General features: G+C 42.4%; 1 protein-coding gene across 3 annotated transcripts in view; it reads right to left on the bottom strand.

The window, feature by feature from the left end:
- Positions 1-19,609, bottom strand: part of RAPGEF5 (Rap guanine nucleotide exchange factor 5) — a 234,995-nt gene that overhangs the window by 72,407 nt on the left and 142,979 nt on the right. For 2 of the 3 annotated variants that reach the window (XM_070369748.1, XM_070369749.1), the window contains one exon: positions 16-131. In XM_070369748.1, coding sequence (XP_070225849.1) covers positions 16-131 — 116 coding nt within the window. Of the gene's footprint in view, positions 1-15; positions 135-19,609 lie in introns of all 3 variants that reach the window. The other variant, XM_070369747.1, reaches the window with a different exon arrangement.

Below are 19,609 nucleotides of genomic sequence, written 5' to 3'. Positions count from 1 at the left end.
GGTGAAAACTCTCACCTCCAATCGCTCTCGGCGCTCCCCGCCTGCGGGGCTGGGCCGCAGCTCTGCACTTTCTTCAGCACCAGGACATTCTGGTCCTGCTCTTTCACCTCAACCGTCGTCACTTCATCATCCTGCTTTAATTGCCGACAGGAGTGATGGATGGAAGAAGGAAAAAGGGAGAGAAGATTAAAAGGCAAAAAAAGCTAACAAAAGCTGCAATCTCTCAAGTTGCTTTCCCACCTAATTTCTTTATAGATTCAGAACAAATTAGGAATCTGGTCAAGAATCTCCGTCTAATGGTAATGGGTCCAGGATCAAGTTCTGTGGACACATAAACCATTAGAAAAACATACATACTTTAAAGGAAACTGAAAAAAACCCAGTGAGGATGGGAGTCGGAGTTCATTTGTAAAACTACTTGAATGATCTGAATAAAGAAATCCAAAGTTCAAAGTCTCAGAAACACAACACACTAATTGCATGTGTACTACTCTTTTACCTGGTTACTGCTTCCTAAACAGCCACTATGTTAAAAGTGGAAAACCATACAAAACACTAAAACAATGAGCAAGCCATATTAAGTAGATGCAATGGCTATGTACTGTCATTTACATCACAGTCTTACTTTAAAAGGTGGGCAAAACACTACTCATTCTATTATTCAGTTCATCTTCCTGCCCACGCAAATTTGAGATGGCCTTCACATGTATCATGTACTTGTTTTGCCAGGATATGAACAAAAAATGGATCCTCTAGTTAGAATCTCATCTGGGCTGAAATTCGGGTGTCATGGGTGACTGCACTGACTTTCTTCACCTCGATCACTTTTAACGCAGACAGAAGGCCAAACAATCACTCATTTCTGCACACACAGCTTCCACAGGCAGAGCCCAGCGTGGCCCGCTGACGAGGCTCTGTTGGAGTCGGGCTCACTGCTGACCCAGCAGTGTGGAGCCGCCCCGAGTGATGAACACTTTCAGAGTGTGGAGTGTGAAATTCTGATTGGCAACATCCAGCCAGAGGAAATTGTGGTGGGGGAGGGGGGCAAGGGGTGCGTGAGAGACACACATGAGAAAATGTAACTTCTGTATCTCCGAGGGTCTGAGCAAAAGATTGATGCAAGAAGCTGAGAGCCAATAAGCAGCACCTTAAAAATGATGCTACTTCCTTACAAAGGGAAACAGGTCCTAGGGTTCCGGGCACGTTTCTATGTTCCTGCTCCTGGCAGAAAACCTACGTAAATTAGGTATAAACACACAAAAAGAACATTTTCCCCCAAGTGCATAAAAAGTACTATGTCTCCATGCCTTATTAATCAGTTTTCCACTGATTAACTGGAGATGCCAATGTATTTTATTCACCTTCCATAAGAATAGGAAGGCACTACTCTTGTAATTGCCAACCAAGTCAGTGGGAATACTAAGATTTCAACTCCCGATGTTCTCATTTCTAAGAAAATGTAGCAACCTACTCATTCGAGTCCTCCAAGATCTTCTTAAAAATAAAAACTACTAGTCATTCCAAACAGCAATATAATTTTATGATCATGCCTTTTTAATCTCTTAGTAGCAAATAATTTTACTATGTAAAACTGATGTATTACATTTCAGCAAGGTCAGACACGCAGTTACTGTGGCAATTAATGCTGGATATTCATTGTTAAAGTCCCCGAGGATGGCAGCGACTCCTGTAACATGAATACCAATGTGTAATTGCTATCTTTCATTTCTCCAAGGAGGTTCTTTTGTTATCCATGTGGCTGAAGTGAAATAAGGTGGCTGGAAAGATGAGCATAATATTGACCAAAAAAAAAAAAAAGTAGGGGGGTAGCAAAATGGAGTCTGGGATACTGAGACACAGAAGCAGATAATTCAGTAAAGAGCAGGTCTGAAAGGACAAAAAGCTTCCTCTGGCGTTCCTCTTGTCGTAAGCCAATACTCGTTTTATATGAGCCCGCTGTCATTTTGAAGTACATTTTACATCCTACGTGCATGTGATATATGGCATTATTAACTTCCGCAGGCCCTGTGCATACATATGGATGGGAAGGGCTTCCCTAATGTCTGTGTAACTAATATGTATTACAGGGCTGTGCACGGGGCAGCTACACTCTGCTGGGCAGGGGCCTAGCTGAACCATATTGATGTACTATCAATAGCATCTTATGTCACAGTGGTAGTTTCCATTTTGAAAACCTGTTAAAAAATAAAGAAGCAAAAACGCAGAAAAATCAATGTATAAAGGGAGATGGAAGTTATCTAAAATTGCCGTGAAAACATAATAACCCTATGTATTATATCTGCTCTCAAGAAGGAAGGTGAAATTAATGCCTCACGTCCAACCCATGCCAAACTGCTCTTCCTGAAAAAGAGCAGAAGTACCAGAGTTGAGGCTCTGGTCATGAAACTTCATTCTGGTGCTTGCTCAGCTAAGAATAAAGGTATTCAGTGAACTAATGACAAGAAATGCATTCAATGACAAATAGTTTGTGAAATGCAAGTAAAGCATTAAAATGCTTAACTTATAGACCATCATTCAACAGACAGTGGAGGGGGGTGGGTTTCCTGTGGGGAAGGTGTTGTGCCAGCCACTAAGGGGCAAGCAAAGGTGAGTAAGACTGGTGCCCTGCCCTTAGATGACAAGGTAGTAGCTCCATAACGCAAGTCTAATGTGGTGAGCTCCCCAAGATGAGGCCACATGCAAGAGACAAAAGCAAAGGTAGAACTCATGGGATTTGATTGTCAAAGATGACAGATCGAATCCCAGATCTGTGGGTGACAGAGAATGGAAGTGCCATTAAATGGGGCAAAAAAAACTGGTTCTGCTGAGACTGATGGATCTGGTTTCAGACAACTGATGTTTCAGGACTGACAATACATCATGCTGTAGATGTTTAGCAAACAGTTAGAAATAAAGAACGAGGCCTCTGTACGAAGGCCACGGACAGAGACAAATCTGTGAATTATTCCAGTTAAGGGAGTGGGTGAGACTGTTAAAGGGAAGCAGGAGAGAAAGGGGATTATGAAGATGGATAAAGGAAGAGAAAACATAGGAAGTAGAGAGGAAAAGAGGGGGATCAGAGTCACGAGGAAGCCTACTAAAAAGATGATGAAGAAGTGAAACCAAGATGAGCCAGGAGTAGGTGGAGGGCGATGAAAAGCTTATCTGATGTCAAGTTTATGAAAATGAAGAGTCTATGAGAAAGTGATGACAAGACCACGGTTAAGTCCAGCGGTGGGAAGGGGAGTGTTGAGGCATGAGTGAATGTGGACGAATTGCACAGACGAGGAAGACCACCTCAGAATGTCACCAGGAAGGGAAGGAGTCTGGCTGAAGAGGCTGCCTGGCTGGGGAGGTGGGGGGGGTGAGGGGTGATGCAGAGAAGGCGAAACAGGTCAGGAACAGGTGTGGAGGGGTGAGGCTACCACAGGACCAAGAGTTCCTCCTTTCAGAGAGTATCAGGGGAAGGAAGACAATGGAGGTTTAGAAAAAGAAAAAATAGAGCAGGGAAAAGAAGAAAGCTGAGGTAGAACAGATGAGGTGGTTTCCATCATCTTTGCAGAGTGTGAGTTGAGACCCTCTTCTGGGAGGAGGGGATTCACTGGTGGCCCAAAGAGAAAACTGTTTGGGAGAAATGGCTTTAGGGGGTGCTGCTACTGCTACTGCTAAGTCACTTCAGTCGTGTCCGACTCTGCACGACCCCATAGACAGCAGCCCACCAGGCTCCCCATCCCTGGGATTCTCCAGGCAAGAACACTGGAGTGGGTTGCCATTCCTTCTCCAATGCATGAAAAGTGAAAAGTGAAAGTGAAGTCACTCAGTCGTGCCCGACTCTCAGCGACCCCATGGACTGGAGCCCACCAGGCTCCTCCATCCATGTGATCCTCTAGGCAAGAATACTGGAGTGGGGTGCCAACATGGAATAAACAAGTTATGGAAAAAGCAATTGCCAGACAGCTTTGTGCTGCTGAGGGTAGAAAACACATATGTATGGTTTTAGGCCTTCCTGCCACGGTGTTCAGAAACCTGAGAGGGGAACAGTGCACGATGCCCCCCCACCCCCCACCCCGGGGAAGTGATCAGCAATGGAGACAGGAGGCAGGAGAGGAGCTCAGGGCCGCATCAGCACACACGCACACAGCTCCTCACCACATGGCGTCTGTCTAGTGAGTGGAAGAACAGCTGATAAACCAGGGCAGTGTGGAGGGGCCGAGGACAAATCTTTACAGGAATGAAGGGACAGGTAGGCAGGCGAGCAGGTGGAAGCTCTGATCAAGGAGGCTGATCTCTGAAGCAGGGCAATTCAGAGCAGTGAAAACGGGAAGAAGGAGAAGCAGCCCAGATACCCGGAGCTGGCCTGGCACTCGGGCCCAGCCCCGCGTTCTCCTGTTAAATGTCAAAGATTCTGCAAAAAGTCAACACTAGAGAAGGTCACTCCATGCTGTGGTGGGACAAGACAAAAACATGGCTACTCTGAACAAGATACAGCATAAATATTGGTCACAGAAGAAAGTAGCAGGAAGCCCAGCTAAGCAGTGATGGCTGCTTCTTTCCTTAGCTTTAGCTTCTTTCCAGCCTTAGCTTTGCTCCTCCTCCTAGAGATAACATTTAAGATATCTCACAGTTACCCAGCTGCTTGATCAAAAACAAAGCCGCGCTACTTTAAATCCTCCCCAGAGTCACCAAACACAAACCACCAAGTCCTGTAAATCCTTCTAAAACCTTCTTGCCCTGAGCTGTTGCACGGCTCCCCCCAGGGCAAGCGCTCCATCCCCACGCCAAGCAGCAAACCCAACTTGCTCAACTACAACTGTGTTCCCAGTGGTCTCTGGCCAGAGGGCACTGACCATGGATGAGGGTCATTAAGATGCTGCCCGCCATTAGCATGGCGCAGAGTGGAGGTGATGATTATCGGAGTTAAGAATAAAATGCATTTATTTCCTTGCCAGCGGGATGAGAGTCACACTCAGGAATGTTTCCAAAAGTGATTACAGGCAACAGGGCTCAGAAGATGGGTGAGCTAGGAAGAATGCCTGAACAAGAGGCAGAGACCTCAGAAGAGAAAGGGCTCTGGGTGCAACACTGAAGAGGAGGGTGCAGTGGGGAGCAGGGTGTATTCCCAGGAGGCGTATTCCCACCCCGTGCCCTGCTTTGGCCCGTGATGCTCAGCCCTGGTTGGTACATGCTCAGCGAGAATCCTCTCCTCTCCCTGACACACATTTCAGCTCTCAGGCTCGCAGAAACTCATTCTTTGCCCTACTCTCTTGAAGGGATGTTGGGAAGAACAAGAAACTCCAAGGACTGGGCCACATAGATTCTTCACGCTTTGCCCTTGGGATGTAGTCTGGGATGCAGTCTGGGATGAGCAGGGAGGTGGGGGAGGAGAGGAAGTGCAAAAATAAACAGGTATCCACAGCTGAAAGTGGGAGAGGGGTGAGTGCTGAGGGAAAGCTGTGTGATCACAGACTCACAGGACCTTCTCAACAGAGTCCATGGGAATACAAAAACAATGGAGGATTTTCAGATCTTCCCTGCTCCTCATCTTTGTTCCATTCTTTGGGCAACTACCTATGATTTCTTTTCTTTTTATGGCTACACTGCTCTTCTGCCTGTGAATTCTCAATGAATGACAGAACCCGTATCTTTGACTTACTTTAGATTAAATTCAAGACCAAGATCAGCGTTTATACTTACAAATCCAACTCTTCTTCTTTCATTTATTCACATGAAAGACATTTATTTTTAAGATGAAATACATATAGGGTAATAAAAATATAAAGTCAAGAACTGATGTTCACAGTTTAGCCGGTCTAGGCAGTCCCAAACCAAATCTCTGACTGCATTTATATTTTCACTTATCACTGGCACTAGCAAGAAAAAGTGATTACTAAGGGATTTCTCAGGCCTGCTGAAATTGTCACAAATACTTGCTTGATTTTCTATTATCTCTGATGGGAAACGTTCTTCTCCCAAGTGCTCACAGAAAGCAGCTACTGATATTCTCCATGGCATCGTGTCCCTGCTACTCTGTGAGCATAAACTTAGCTGGGGGTTCATGGATGGGTTTCAGGGACTCAGAGAACCCTCTAAAAGTATACAAGATTTTTTATATGTAGGCAGTTTTCCAGAGTCCAGAATTCTAGGTCTCACTGGAGTCTATGAACCCCAAAAGGTACAAATCATTCCATACAATGAAACTCGTATTATCACCACATCTAAGGAAGCTTCTTTGACAAATCTCCTGCCATAACACTGTCTGTCCAAATGAGATGCTCAAAGAACTCTGTCATGACATCCATCACACTGACCTCTGATTATCAGCTCTTTCTGTGGTCTCTGCGAAATGATGACATCTTGAGGGCAGGGACTGTGACTTCTATTTCTCTTCCTAACACACAGCTCAAGGTCTGGCAAATGATATTAACTTGATAATGGTTTACTGAGCTTACAAGTTCATGAGCAAGGGAGACAGTGAGCATGTGGATTTCCTTTAAAACACAGATTCAATCTCAACGGTCACTCTCCTCCAAGGCTGCCTTTACCCTCTCTCCTCAGTCACCCTTCTATTATAACACTCATCACATGAGATAACTATGCTTTGAACTTGAGTGTTACACTTGTTCCATCTGTCAAAATTCTATCAGACTAAGCTCCCATGCAACTGACATATGAAACCCCATAACTAACACAACCCTGGGAAGGCCTGCACTAAATGGTACTGTCCCCCAGTCTAGGGCACGAGGGAAATACGGTGTGGGTGGGAACAGGTCACCCTGTGGGCCCAACTGGGGAAGATGTGCATTTTGCATCCTCTAAGCTCCCCTCCTGCCCCAAGCAGGATCCTCAACACTCCTCCCGTGACCCAGGCTGACTCCATCATCAGACCTGTATAAAGCAGGCAGCATAGAGACTGTCATATGAAGGATGCACAGAACCATCTAGCTTGACACTCAAGAAGTCATACTAGTAGTACAAGATGCAACGCAGTTTTCCCTCAAGTCTGTGAACATAGTAACTGAAGATGCTAATTTATTCATAGGAAGGCATTTGCTATGGACTAAATGAGTCCTCTCTCCAAAAATTCTATGTTGAAACCTAATCCCCAGCGTGACGGTGTCTGGAGGCAGAGCTTTTAGGTGATTAGGTCCTGAGGGTGGAGACCTCTTGAATGGGATAAGCACCCTTATAAAAGAGGCCCCTGAGAGATCCTTTGACCCTTTGCTGCCCTGTGAGGACAGAGCAAAATGAGAGCTGTCTATGAACCAGAAAGTGGGCTCTCATCATACATTGAATCTGCTGGTGCCCTGATCTTGGATTTCTCAGCCTCCAGAACTGTGAGAAATAAATTTCTCCTGTTGATAAGCCACCCAGTTTGTGGTGTTTTATTACAGCCTGAAAGGACTGTGATGCATTTAGAGCCAATAGTTTATTACGACTCCCTTCATTCCCCACCCTTCTTGGTCGGACTTTCATTCACCTTACAATGTGCACTTCAAGAATCACATCCTCCAGGTTTTCTGCCCCCTCTACCTCCAGTCTGATGTGGCGGGCCCTTCTCTGGGACCCCATGGTGCCACATGAATCCTTCAGACTCAGTATTTCAAAAAGCACACACTGATGACCTTTTTTGTCTCCCTTCTAAAGTATAAGTTCATGCATGGCAGGCACTATATCTTCTTCAACACTGAACTCCCAACAAACAGGTCTTGGCACTTCATAGATATTCGAACATTAGTCAAAGGAATCAGTGAATGAACACAAAGAGGAAAGGATAAAAGTGCAATTTTGAGTGGAGGTTTACAGGATAACAGCGTAAGTCTCACAGACTGCATCTCAAGTAGTGGACTCTGATGGTGCTAACAGAGTGGACAGTCTGCTCAGAGGTGCTCTTTCTAAGGGTCACCCAACTACTCGGGCAGTGGATGACACTGGCCCGCCCTCTTCTGCATCTCCATCACCAGCTGGAAGTCTGGGACACTCAAACAGATACAGGTGAACTGAACAGAAGAGGTGCATGCGTGTCACACTGGATAGTGATATAGACAGACAAGAAGTTACGAGATCACAACAACTTGCTCTAATTCAGGATATGGCTCTGAGAGTCGTTAATGTGAAAATCACTAAGGCAGCCCCCAGATTTGGCCCGTACTTAAGAGGATGGTTGGTCGGTTGGTTTAGTTGGTAAGTCTGACTCTTGTGAGCCCACGGACTGTAGCCTGCCAGGCTCCACTGCCCATGGGATTCTCCAGGCAAGAATACTGGAGTGGGTTGCCATTTCCTTCTCCACTTTAAGAGGATACATGGTAAATATACATGGTGAAGTATAAAGCATCATGTAATCATTAGTTACCAGACCATTAAAGAAAGCTAACATAATTTTTATCTCACAGTGGTAGAAGTTACAGTTGGAGAACTAGGGAGACAGCATTGCCATATGCAACTAACAGATCTACTAGGAATAGGCAACAAGGGAGGGATCGAGTCAAGACCAGGCAGATAAATTGGTTATATTTATTGAGGGCTCACCATATATCAGCAAAACTAGGGGATGAGCTTCCGTTATATTATCTAAGTGTTAGTTGCTCAGTCATGTCCAACTCTTTGTGATCCCATGGACTGTAGCCCACCAGGTTCCTCTGTCCATGGAATTCTCCAGGCAAGAATACTGGAGTGGGTTGCAATTTTCTTTTCTAGGGGATATTCCCAACCCAGAGATCAAACCCAGATCTCCCACATTGCAGGCAGATTCTTTACCATCTAAGCCACCTTCTTATCTAACCATTACAACAATTCTGGCTTCCCTGGTGGCTCAGATGGTAAAGAATCCGCCTGCAATGCGGGAGACCTGGGTTTGATCCCTGGGTTGGGAAGATCCCCTGAAGGAGGGCATGGCAACCCACTCCAGTATTCTTGCCTGGAGAATCCCCATGGACAGAGGAGACTGGTGGGCTACAGTCCATGTGGTCGCAAAGAGTCAGACATGACTAAGCGACTAAGCATAGCACAGCCCACACAGCGTAAATACTATTAAATCTCTCATTTTGACAAAGTAACTTGGCCAAGCCAGATCCCAGGGTGAGGGTGTGTGTGCTACAGCTGAGATTGAGCCCAGGAAGACCCAACAACAGAGCTCGTGACCAGAACCACAGACATCCCTGGAAGATGGTCACTAATACATGTTAGAGACTACAGCTATGGCAGGGACTAGTTTACCCTGGTGCTGGCAGCCAAAGCAAGCCAATCTGCTCAGCGTGTAAGCAACAGAGGTGTCTACATCATCCTGAGTTCCAAGAGGAGAAGAGGGTTGACAAGGACTGAACGTGGTCTCAGGACCACAACTACACCAGCTCAGCAAGAGCAAAGTCCAAGACCCAGCAGAGGGGAAATGAAGTGCTAGCAAGAATTGAGTTAAGCATGGCAGGGATCAGTTCAATCTGATGCCCACAGAACTTGGGCACCAAAAGACCTGAAGACTAAGGTTGGCAGGGCTTCCAGCGCATATGCTGCCTTGGGCCTGATCGGCTCAAGCACTGGGCAGACATGGAACTGTACACTTTAAAATGGTTACTTTTATGCTATGTGAATCTTATCTCCAACAAAACAAAAGAGGGCTGTGAGGAGTCTGTGGGCAGAGGAGTCTGCTGATCAAAGCACATGGGACTCTGCACCAAGCAGCTACAAGAAGGTCTGGGAAACATGCCCTTTGAGGTGTGTTCAGATAGTTGGAATGTCTAAGAAAAAAAAGATAGGGACAATGAAACCATTGCAGGAGATTTTCACTTTCTGAGCTACACTGTCTTGTGGAACAGGATTATTGGTGATGTTGTAGAAAAGTACCTTCCGTTAATGGATCGTGAGTTGGAGGAAGCAGACTCAAGGTCAATTTTAGGAAACACAGAGGCAAAATGACCTCTTTTTCAAACTGGAGCAGAGTCTGGCAGTAACATTATCGACAAGTGAAGGTGCTTCTTCAGTGAGTAAGGCTGGAGATGATGACCTTCACATTTTTCCCAAATCCTCAGATCCTACAAAATTCGGTTGTCTTGACTTCACTTTTTCCCCAGAAGCCCGAAGTGTTGGTTCCCTACAGAGGAAAGCTGCGTGTGATTTAGTGTTTAGGGACTCTCTCCTCATCTTGCACTATGGAAATTCACACACAGCTGAGCAAACCAAACCATCAGTGCCCACATCTATTCTTGTACTGTAAATGTGGGTACCGCAGAACTGGAATACTTATCTGAAAAAAAAATATCTCCTCCGGCCAAAAACAATTTTGTCGAAGAACAACCTTCACAGAATTTGCTGACAATGTATCTCATGATTCTATTTTCTTACAGAAAAAAAAAAAAAAGCAAACAGAGCTTTAGAAAAAAAATAAAAAAGGATATCGCTGGCAAGATAGACCTGATTAACAGAGCAGCTAAGGGAAAGATAAAGTAAGCAGATGTGTGTCAAGGTGAGCAGTGGTTTAAATTTACCAGATTCCAAGGTTCCTGCCTAGCAAACACATCCTGTCAGAAAGAGTATTTGAGTTAATGATCATTTGTTCTTTTAAAAAATCCTAAGAATAATATGATTAATAATTCAAACTAAAGCCTAAATAGGACTAATAGGGCTCATCATCCCCAGACTTAGAAAATCTAGGTCAAGTCTGACTTCCATAGTACGAAAGCAAACACAAAGTTGTTATGGAATGTGGTCAAACTCCCAGAGAAAACCAGTAAACGTGATAAGACAGAAAGCTCCGGCTGCTAGAGAAGAACCGTATATATTGAATTTTACTGCCTCTAATAATTATTATCATGTAAAGTAAGATTTCTCAGAACCCTACAATTAGGGCAAGGCTGGGAATCTGATCCAGGCCAACTTCAATCTAATTCCTGCACATTTTATTTTCCTAACACTCTTTCTGGTCTAATATCAGTTCACTACAATTCAGATCCTCTTCTTTGCTTCATACAAGACACTCCCCATGTGACCCTTGAGAGTTATTAAATCACACAGGTTTTTTTTTTTTAACATAAAATCTTAAATTTTATTAAATCTTTCTCAGCAAGTGCTCTAGTTCCAATACACTAGTTCTTGGTTGCTGAATAGATTGTGGGTGGGGAAGGAGAGGAGAAGGGCAAGGAGAAACGACAGGACAAGTTCTACCCTGATATTTGTTTCAGGAGAACATGGACTTGGTCTGTCTTGTTCTCTGTGCTGGCCCTACATCCAGAACAACACTGCCTGTAAAACGAATGAACGGCCTGGTGAGCGACAGATGAGCAGACAGATACTAGACAGCAGAGTGGCCCAAGGTCAAGGACTGAAAGGTCTGCAAAGGCCGGGAGGAGGAGGTTCAGCTACAAAGAGATAGTCCAGAGAGCAGGCTAGGGTAGAAAGGAGAAATTTCAGGAGTGAGTTAATGCCTAATGAGACCCTAGTTTGGGATGGCGTTGCTGATTACTTGCAAGGGAGAAGTCAACATCCTTTAGCATCAGCATGTCTAAAGTATAAACAAGATAAAACACCTGCAGCAACAAACAAGGCATGCTGTCGGCCAGGGTCACGGGCTGAGGCTGCTGCACTCCATTGCTTCTGCAGCCCCTTAGTCCCAGATATGGTGGCTATTTCATTCTGCTAAGACTTACGAGTTACATACACTCACCCTGGTTACTGAGTCTATGGGAATGTGCAGAGGCTTGGCTGGGTTGGGAAATCACTAAGACTTATCCTTTGGCTTCAAGAAGCCTAGGTCAAAGGGCAACTGAGGGTTCTGCCTTGTGCATACACGATCTGACAGAAGCCCATTAGAAGGTAATTCAGACGAAATGGGGATGCCTTCAAATTCTAAATTAGATCATTAAGTAGCTGCTAACATGACTGAGTTCACTGGAGAAAAACTGTCTATCAATACTTTGGATATGAATTCCACCAATCCACAGCATCCTTGGAGAAGGTTTGCACAATATGTTCACGACAGACTCTTACTTTACAAAACACTGAGATGACTTAGTGCTGGCAACAGTGCTAATTTCCACTTCTCATTATTGGTATATCTCGATGGCCCTCAAAATACAAAGCATATGTTGCCTGAGATTTAAAACAACTAAAAAATCGGAAATCTTGTTTGCTAGGCAATTTTACAGAAATGGCAAATACAAATTGTAGAAATACGTTCTTGTTCCTACGAATTTCCATGTCATTTTGTGTGTGTGACACACACATGCAAAGTTATTCTAAAGGGAAAATATCAATATTGACACTTTCCCCAAGCAACCTAAAGATGAGATGAAAACCTAAGGCTTCAAGTCAAGGAACTCTATAACTCTTTCCAAATGTCTGCCGTGTGTATATAAATGTGACTTTACAAGTGTATGCGTGTGAACACACGTGTGTGTGTGTGTATGCACTTGAGTGCACGTATAACTTCAGAGAGGGCAGAGCAGTAATAAAAAGGTCAGACTCTGTCCTTATGCAAGTTATGGAGTGAAAAATTCCTAGTTACCGTAGCAACTGCAAGATCACATGGCATGGGAGCAAGGAGATACAAAGCATCTTAAGTAAACACTCTTGTTTTTTCATGTTTTGCACATTCCTTGGTGTTTTAAGAGAGACACACCTAGGTCTCAGCAACAACCATCGCAGAAACCTTGTTTCACAGCATGAAACAAGACTATGAGACAAGTAGGACTGTGTCAGTCTTGGTTTATTGTGCACTCATAGAAAAAGGTGGTATTAAAACAGGTTAAAAGAATTTAAACTGCAACGAAATACTACTACAATTGTTTGAAAGATAAACAAAATTATGAGATAAAAAGGAAGAAAAGGTTAAAATAAGAAAGAAATAAATTTGGTTACACAGGAGTAGGTGTTTCTCCCTTTTTCTGGAGTGAAGGATGGGTGTGGAGAAAGAGAAAAATGGATTGAAAAGAAATGGAAGTACTTAAGTGATAATACAGACCAAAAAAAAAAAAAATCATCTATTTTCCTGAATGTTAACGTGCACTTAGTGTACCAAAGAGGATTGAAACCTTCAAATACAAACCTGCCCAGGTGAGATCCTTGCTCCATGAACTGTGACTCACTGAAGCTTGAAAGTTTGTTTCTACCCTTTACCAAGTATGTGTTCTCCTAAAGACTTGTCTGCAGTTACCAAGTGATGATTGGTGAGGAACCTCCTTGTCCTTTCTGCCTGTCATTTCCAGGCTAATCCTAATCTCCAATGAACTGGAACCCTGGAGCAGGCATAACTTTGGATTTGCACAGATTTGAGTGCTTGAACTTCAGAAACATTTCAAATCACTCACATTTGCCTTCTCTACAGAAATCAGGTCCACAAATACCAATTGAAAGCCTCATGCTAGATGCTGGGGATAAAAGTTCAAATAAAACATAGAGCTTATCTTCAGAGAAGAAATATTCTTTCTGAGAGACAGGTGAGAGATAAAAATTTGCATTAAAAACAACAACCAACAAACAGTGGTTTGGAGCAAGGTTGTGGATAGTGGTTAATGAGCTGAGCCACTACAAATAAAGAGACTAATTTCTTCTTATTTCTAGAAGTTCAAGACAGTAGGATCTAGAAGCTTTTTTTAGTTTGTCATTATCTCAGAGTTTCATATCTCAATCTTCCTCAGGACATTGTAAACTCAGAAAAACAATTCCAAATATTTAATGACGTGGCTTGAAATATGGCTTCAGCACCCTGATAGCAGAGCTACTTCTAGCTGGATGCTAGATCACCATCTGTCCCATACCAACTGCATTTCACAAAAAGGAGATTTTTTAGAAATTCTATCCACCAGAGTATTTTTAGAACATAAAAGAACAGAACGATTTTTGGCATTGATAAGCATAGTCAATCAGAGTGAAAAATGGCTACTCAGGGCCTCCTGAGTAATCGATCGGCATCCGTTTTAAAATTGCAACATTTTCCCCCAAAGTGTTTAACACTCAAAAGTATGAATGCTGCTAAACTGGGGAAAGTGGGGTGGGGGACGTCATCTTCAATTTAAGACAGGAATTTCAGAACCAGAAGAAATCTTACACCTCTAATCTCCTACTTTTATAGATGAGAAAACTGAAGCTCAGAGAGGTAATATTATTCACTAAGCTTATATTTGGTATATTTAATTTGGAGGAAGTCTGTTAACAGTTTCAATTTCTCAAGAATACAATGGATTTTTTTTTAATGTTGGCAACCAGTAAAAATATGAAAACATGAAAAAATCTGCATGTGATAACTGATGGAGAAATCTTACTTTTATATTATAAAAATAAATTCCAGTTATATTAAAGACATGAATAAGAAGTGTAACTCTAGAATAGAACAAAATAAAATTAAGTGTCTAGCCACAGAAGTGGGAAGAACTTTCTAATTTTAAAGGCATTTTTAAAGTTAAAAAACATGAATCAACACTTTTGCTCATATGTGCATAAAAACAAAAAAGAAGAAGCCTGGAAAAACTACATGTAACAAATACGACTAAGATTTATGTCCCTAATGTATAAAGTACTTATTCAAATTAGTAAGAAAAATCCCAATAGAAAAAATGGGCAAAGGAGGTGAATAGATTAATTACAGAAGAAATATGGATGGACTGATATTAACTGCAAGTATTCAACCTCACTAGAAAAGAAATGTAAATCTGAACAAGATAATACTTTTCCTTCCCATCAACCCGACAAGAAAACTTAGCTTCTCCTTCTAAGAATCATAATAATCAATATGGGTGAAAGAAAGAAAGAGAAGTCGCCCAGTCGTGTCTGACTCTTTGCAACCCCATGGACTGTAGCTGACCAGCCTCCTCCGTTCATGGGATTTTCCAGACAAGAATTTTGGAGTGGGTTGCCATTTCCTTCACCAGGGGATGTTCCCGATCCAGGGATTGAACCCAGGTCTCCCGCACTACAGGCAGACTCTTTGCCATCTGAGCCACCAGGGATGCTCCAATATGGGTGAGGGGTAACAAAACAAATACTTTAATGGAGCGTTGATGTTTATGAAAACTGGAACAAGCTTTATGAAGAACAGTCGAGCATAAAACATAAAAGATTAAGGCAGTTCATACCTGTGAGTAGTAATTACTCAGCTACGAATTTACCCTTAAGAAATATAAACTTAGATAAAGATTTTTCTAGACATGTGCATCTCAGATTATTATAACTGGAAAAATTTGAAACCCTATTTGCCCCCAAATGGGAAGTGTAGATAAGTAAAGTCTGTTATAGAAACGTAAGGAAAGCCTCATAATGCATGTGCTGATATGTTGGAGACGGTAAGGAGAAATCCTGGTTAGTTCTCAATAAAGTTTTCTTTTCTTCCTTGTAGCTTTCTATTATTTCTAAATGTAAACAAAAAAGTCTAACAGAAAGAAATGTGCTATAAATTCCAGCAAGTTGCCTGATGCCTTGTTCTTGACTATTAAACAGCCATAAATCTCAAGAATGAAGCTTGTTTTCAAAAACAAATTCAATTATTAAACAGGTCAATAACTGTATACACTATACTAATTTTAAAAATATTTTGTAGTTAGAAAATGGGGAGGGAGAAAAATGGTCAATGCCATTTTCCAACAATATCTAACACTCCTTAGATACAAGACTTATGATGTCTGCCTTTTATGATTTGTGTTCTTACCTGGTAACAATGCCAGGAAGTAAAAGAGATGATGTTTAATTTAGCAAATGCCTCACAAGGTGAAGAAACAATTTTCTAGAAACAGACACCTTATTCAAAGTACACCCCTTCTTTTCTTCGGTCTGCATATTACCCTTCTTTAACTCCCTTATCTTTGTTTTCAATCCTCCTCCCTCATAAGTGGTGACGAGCTTGGGGGCTCAAATCCAATCTTGCTCACTTATGTCTCTGTTCTATGGTGTGTGATGTCTGGTTCATTAGTGCTTAACAAATGCTTTTCTCAATGAACATAGGCAAGAATAAATTAATCTTGGCCAAGCATTTTAAAAATTTGCTCTATATTTGAAAAGGATAAAGTTCTACTGAAATTAAAAATCATTTAGGCCCTCAACAAAGTGAACTTTATGTGTCACAGCTGAATGCCTACTGTTGGTAGCAGCAAGCTAAACAGTTATCTGGCTGTCTCCATCCTACTAGGATTTTTCCTAATCATCTCTACGAGTTCAAACAGGGGAATCTGAAATAAGCTGCTAATGGCAGAGAAGCTAAGCATCTGACTGATGCGAAATGCTAGCATCGGTCTGAAGACCTCAAGGCAGTCAAGTAAGTGACTGAATCCCCCAGAATTGCTGGGTCATTGCATCTGGCTAAGGAACACACATTGAATTTCCTCTGGGTCTTCTGTAGGCCTGTGCTACCCAACTCTTCTTTCTAGGGTCCCCCAGACTGGGAAGTCTGCAGTCTGCCATCCTCTATCACTTGGAAGGAAAAGACAGCATTCCCAACTTTTCTTCTGGAGTGAAACGATCTTAAAACTTAGGTTTGGGCCAAAACAGGCCCAACAAAACTCTCACTGCCCTCTTCTCCGAAGGTTTTGGCATGGCCAGGTGTGGTACCTAAAAGCAGAAGTCAGAGCCAAGATGCAAAAATGGCAAAGCACACAGGGTGGGGCCCAGGGGGATCAGCAGCCACAGATGTTGACTCTACCTGGGGCCACCTGGATCTTCATGAGGAAGGATTTTTCCAGGGTGTGGCACACTTGTCTCAGGTCTCTGCAGATCTCCTCTATATGCCAAGATCATGAGTAATACTAAAGGACAGGAATTTGAGATTTACTGACTTCAAATAGAAGTGGCATCTACTTAAAATTAGGATACAGGTCAGACACAATTGCTAACTTACAATGGAAATGGCATTTAACAGCTCAGCAAGTCTTGAGAGGCATCTGCCCACAAGCATCTGGCATTCAAGTATATTCCTTAAAAGACAATCAGAATAAAATTGGCTCTCTGCTTTGTTCCAAAGTTTCTTCTCTCGAATTTTAAGGGTTAGTTAAAATTTGGCCTCATCTTGAGAGTCCCTTGGACTTCAAGGAGATCCAACCAGTCCATTCTAAAGGAGATCAGTCCTGGGTGTTCTTTGGAAGGAATGATGCTAAAGCTCAAACTCCAATACTTTGGCCACCTGATGTGAAGAGCTGACTCATTGGAAAAGACTCTGATGCTGGGAGGGATTGGGGGCAGGAGGAGAAGGGGACAACAGAGGATGAGATGGCTGGATGGCATCACCGACTCGATGGACGTGAGTTTGAGTGAACTCTGGGAGCTGGTGATGGACAGGGAAGCCTGGAGTGCTTCAATTCATGGGGTCGCAAAGAGTCGGACATGACTGAGTGACTGAACTGAACTGAACTGAAGCTCAAAAGCTTCCCTTCTCCACCTGACTGGTATATCCCTTAACCTCAAACCTGTAGGTACAACTCAGCACTAACTCAAGCCATGCATGTTTCTGTCTCTGCCACTGTATATTCCAGTCATACGTACTAGGAGAGGAGACAGTATTATCTCCATGGTTTCAATTAACCTCTCAGTTCCAACAATTTTAGAGTTATATCAAAGTATTGTTTTAACACAGAGGTAATTTTCAGTTCTGTGCTTCCCTATGGATGTTTAATAAGCACTGAATGCCCCAGTAACTTTTTGTTGGCAAAACTGTGCCTGCTTTTAGGACTTGCTGTGTTAGTTTTTGGAAGGGCTAACTGCTTCCCTGGTGCCTCAGTGGTAAAGAAACAGCCTACCAATGCAGGAGATGAGGGTTCGATCCCTGGGTCAGGAAGATTCCCTGGAGAAGGAAACAGCAACCCACTCCAGTATTTTTGCCTGGGAAATCCCATGGACAGAGGAGCCTAGCAGGCTATAGCCCATGGGGTCACAGATAACAACTGCTAACAAGCAGAGGAGAAGTAGTTCAATAGAAATGCTTACTGGAGCAAGGGTCACTTCAATCAGGCTAGCCTCTGTTAGAGCCCCACAAAATATAACTCCAGAAACACAGAGCGATAAAAGCACAAAGACTAAATTATACCTTTCTCTAACAAACCTGAAGGCTCTCCGATAATGACTATTTTAATTAATGATCTTTTGCTTCTGATAACAGAGGCTAAAAAGGTATACATCTTACTAGGAGAAATATATCAGAATATTTCAACATCTTTTTGTGATTAATGAACTTTAGACAGAATTAATGGACTGTGAAGTACTTACTACCCATTTTAGAGGATACTGTTTATAATCCTATTTAGCAGTTGCCAGTTTTTGAGTGAAACTTTTTCTTATCCAGTCAAGATACATCATATCAAAAAAGTTCTTATCAAAGCCTATGCTTCTCAGAGGAAAACTCCATGATACTCGGATTGATTGCAAAAAACACCACATCATCAGAATCCCCCCACTTATAATAACAGTAAGGTCACTGAGCTGGAAGAAAGTGACAGCATCTATCAACCATAAAATTCAGTTTGGGATTTGATTAGGTACTGGACCATCTGGGGATCATTAGAATTCTTTATTCACAAGAGTACCAATAGGAAGCTTGTTTTACCTCTATAAATCCTAGCCAAGGCAAGATCAAGAAAGGTTTAACGAATCATCCGATATGATTTTGATTGCACAGGGTCAAAATTTGACTGGACACCTCTACGCCACCCCAACCTGGGAGGTCAGTAAGATACCTTCTGGGACTCACTGAGTCTTCTTGAGCTTCCTTGGAAATCCCTACCCCAGGGCCACTTCCTGCCGTCTTAATTACATTATCACCATTGTTCACTCCCTGTCTGTATTTCTTGGATCTAAAGGAGCCCCTAATCCTTTACTCTGACTCAGCTCACCTCCATCAAGCCCAGTCATTCCTGGAACCTGAACAAAGAGGACATTTACAAAGTTTTGTTAAAATTGTTGAGCCTTGTTCACCTAATTACAGACAAATGTACAATAAATGAAGAGACCAAGTGCCATATCTTCTTTCTCCATTTTTTTTTTCCCTGAATACAGGAGGGAGAGATTGGAAAAGGAAAGAAAACCCTGCAAAAACCTATTCCCGGTAGACCTAATGTGACAGCATTAACTTCAAGACATTCAAACAAGTCTTTTGTTCTTCAATAATGGAGTGGGTGATTTTTCAAAAATTAAAGACAAATTTGTATATACTGACAAACAAGAACATGGTCATGTTTTAAGTAAAATATGGGTATTTAACATGATTTATTAGAAAAATATGTACTGTACATTTGGCCACAGTCTGCTATGTTCTGTTATGATATTTTCAGCCATCTTCTATTTTTGCTCTCTTAAAACAACATTTAGGGCTGCTGTATGCCAGATGGAATTTTTCCTTTCCACCCACTTCCCACTGCAAAAGGGAAAAAAAAAAAAGGTTCTTTGCATCCCACATGAAAATCTTTTATAAATTTCTTTTCCTCATCTTTATCAACTGAAGTATCTGAATCACTCAGAAATCACCAAACTCTGGCTGAATCAATATGCAGCAAATACTATGCAGCAAAGTAAGTATATTTAATGTGAACATACGTGCCTGCCGGGTGTTAATTAACAGAAAGTATTCATATTACACGCAAGTTCAAAATTCATTCTATGAAACAGGACTGAATCAAAGTCAATTTTTTAAAGAAAAATGATGAGGTGG

The sequence above is a fragment of the Bos mutus genome, chromosome 4 (genome assembly GCF_027580195.1).
Source record: "Bos mutus isolate GX-2022 chromosome 4, NWIPB_WYAK_1.1, whole genome shotgun sequence".
Taxonomy (NCBI): Eukaryota; Metazoa; Chordata; class Mammalia; order Artiodactyla; family Bovidae; genus Bos; species Bos mutus.
Note: the sequence above shows the minus strand (reverse complement) of the source record. Positions and strands in the feature narration are given on the sequence as shown.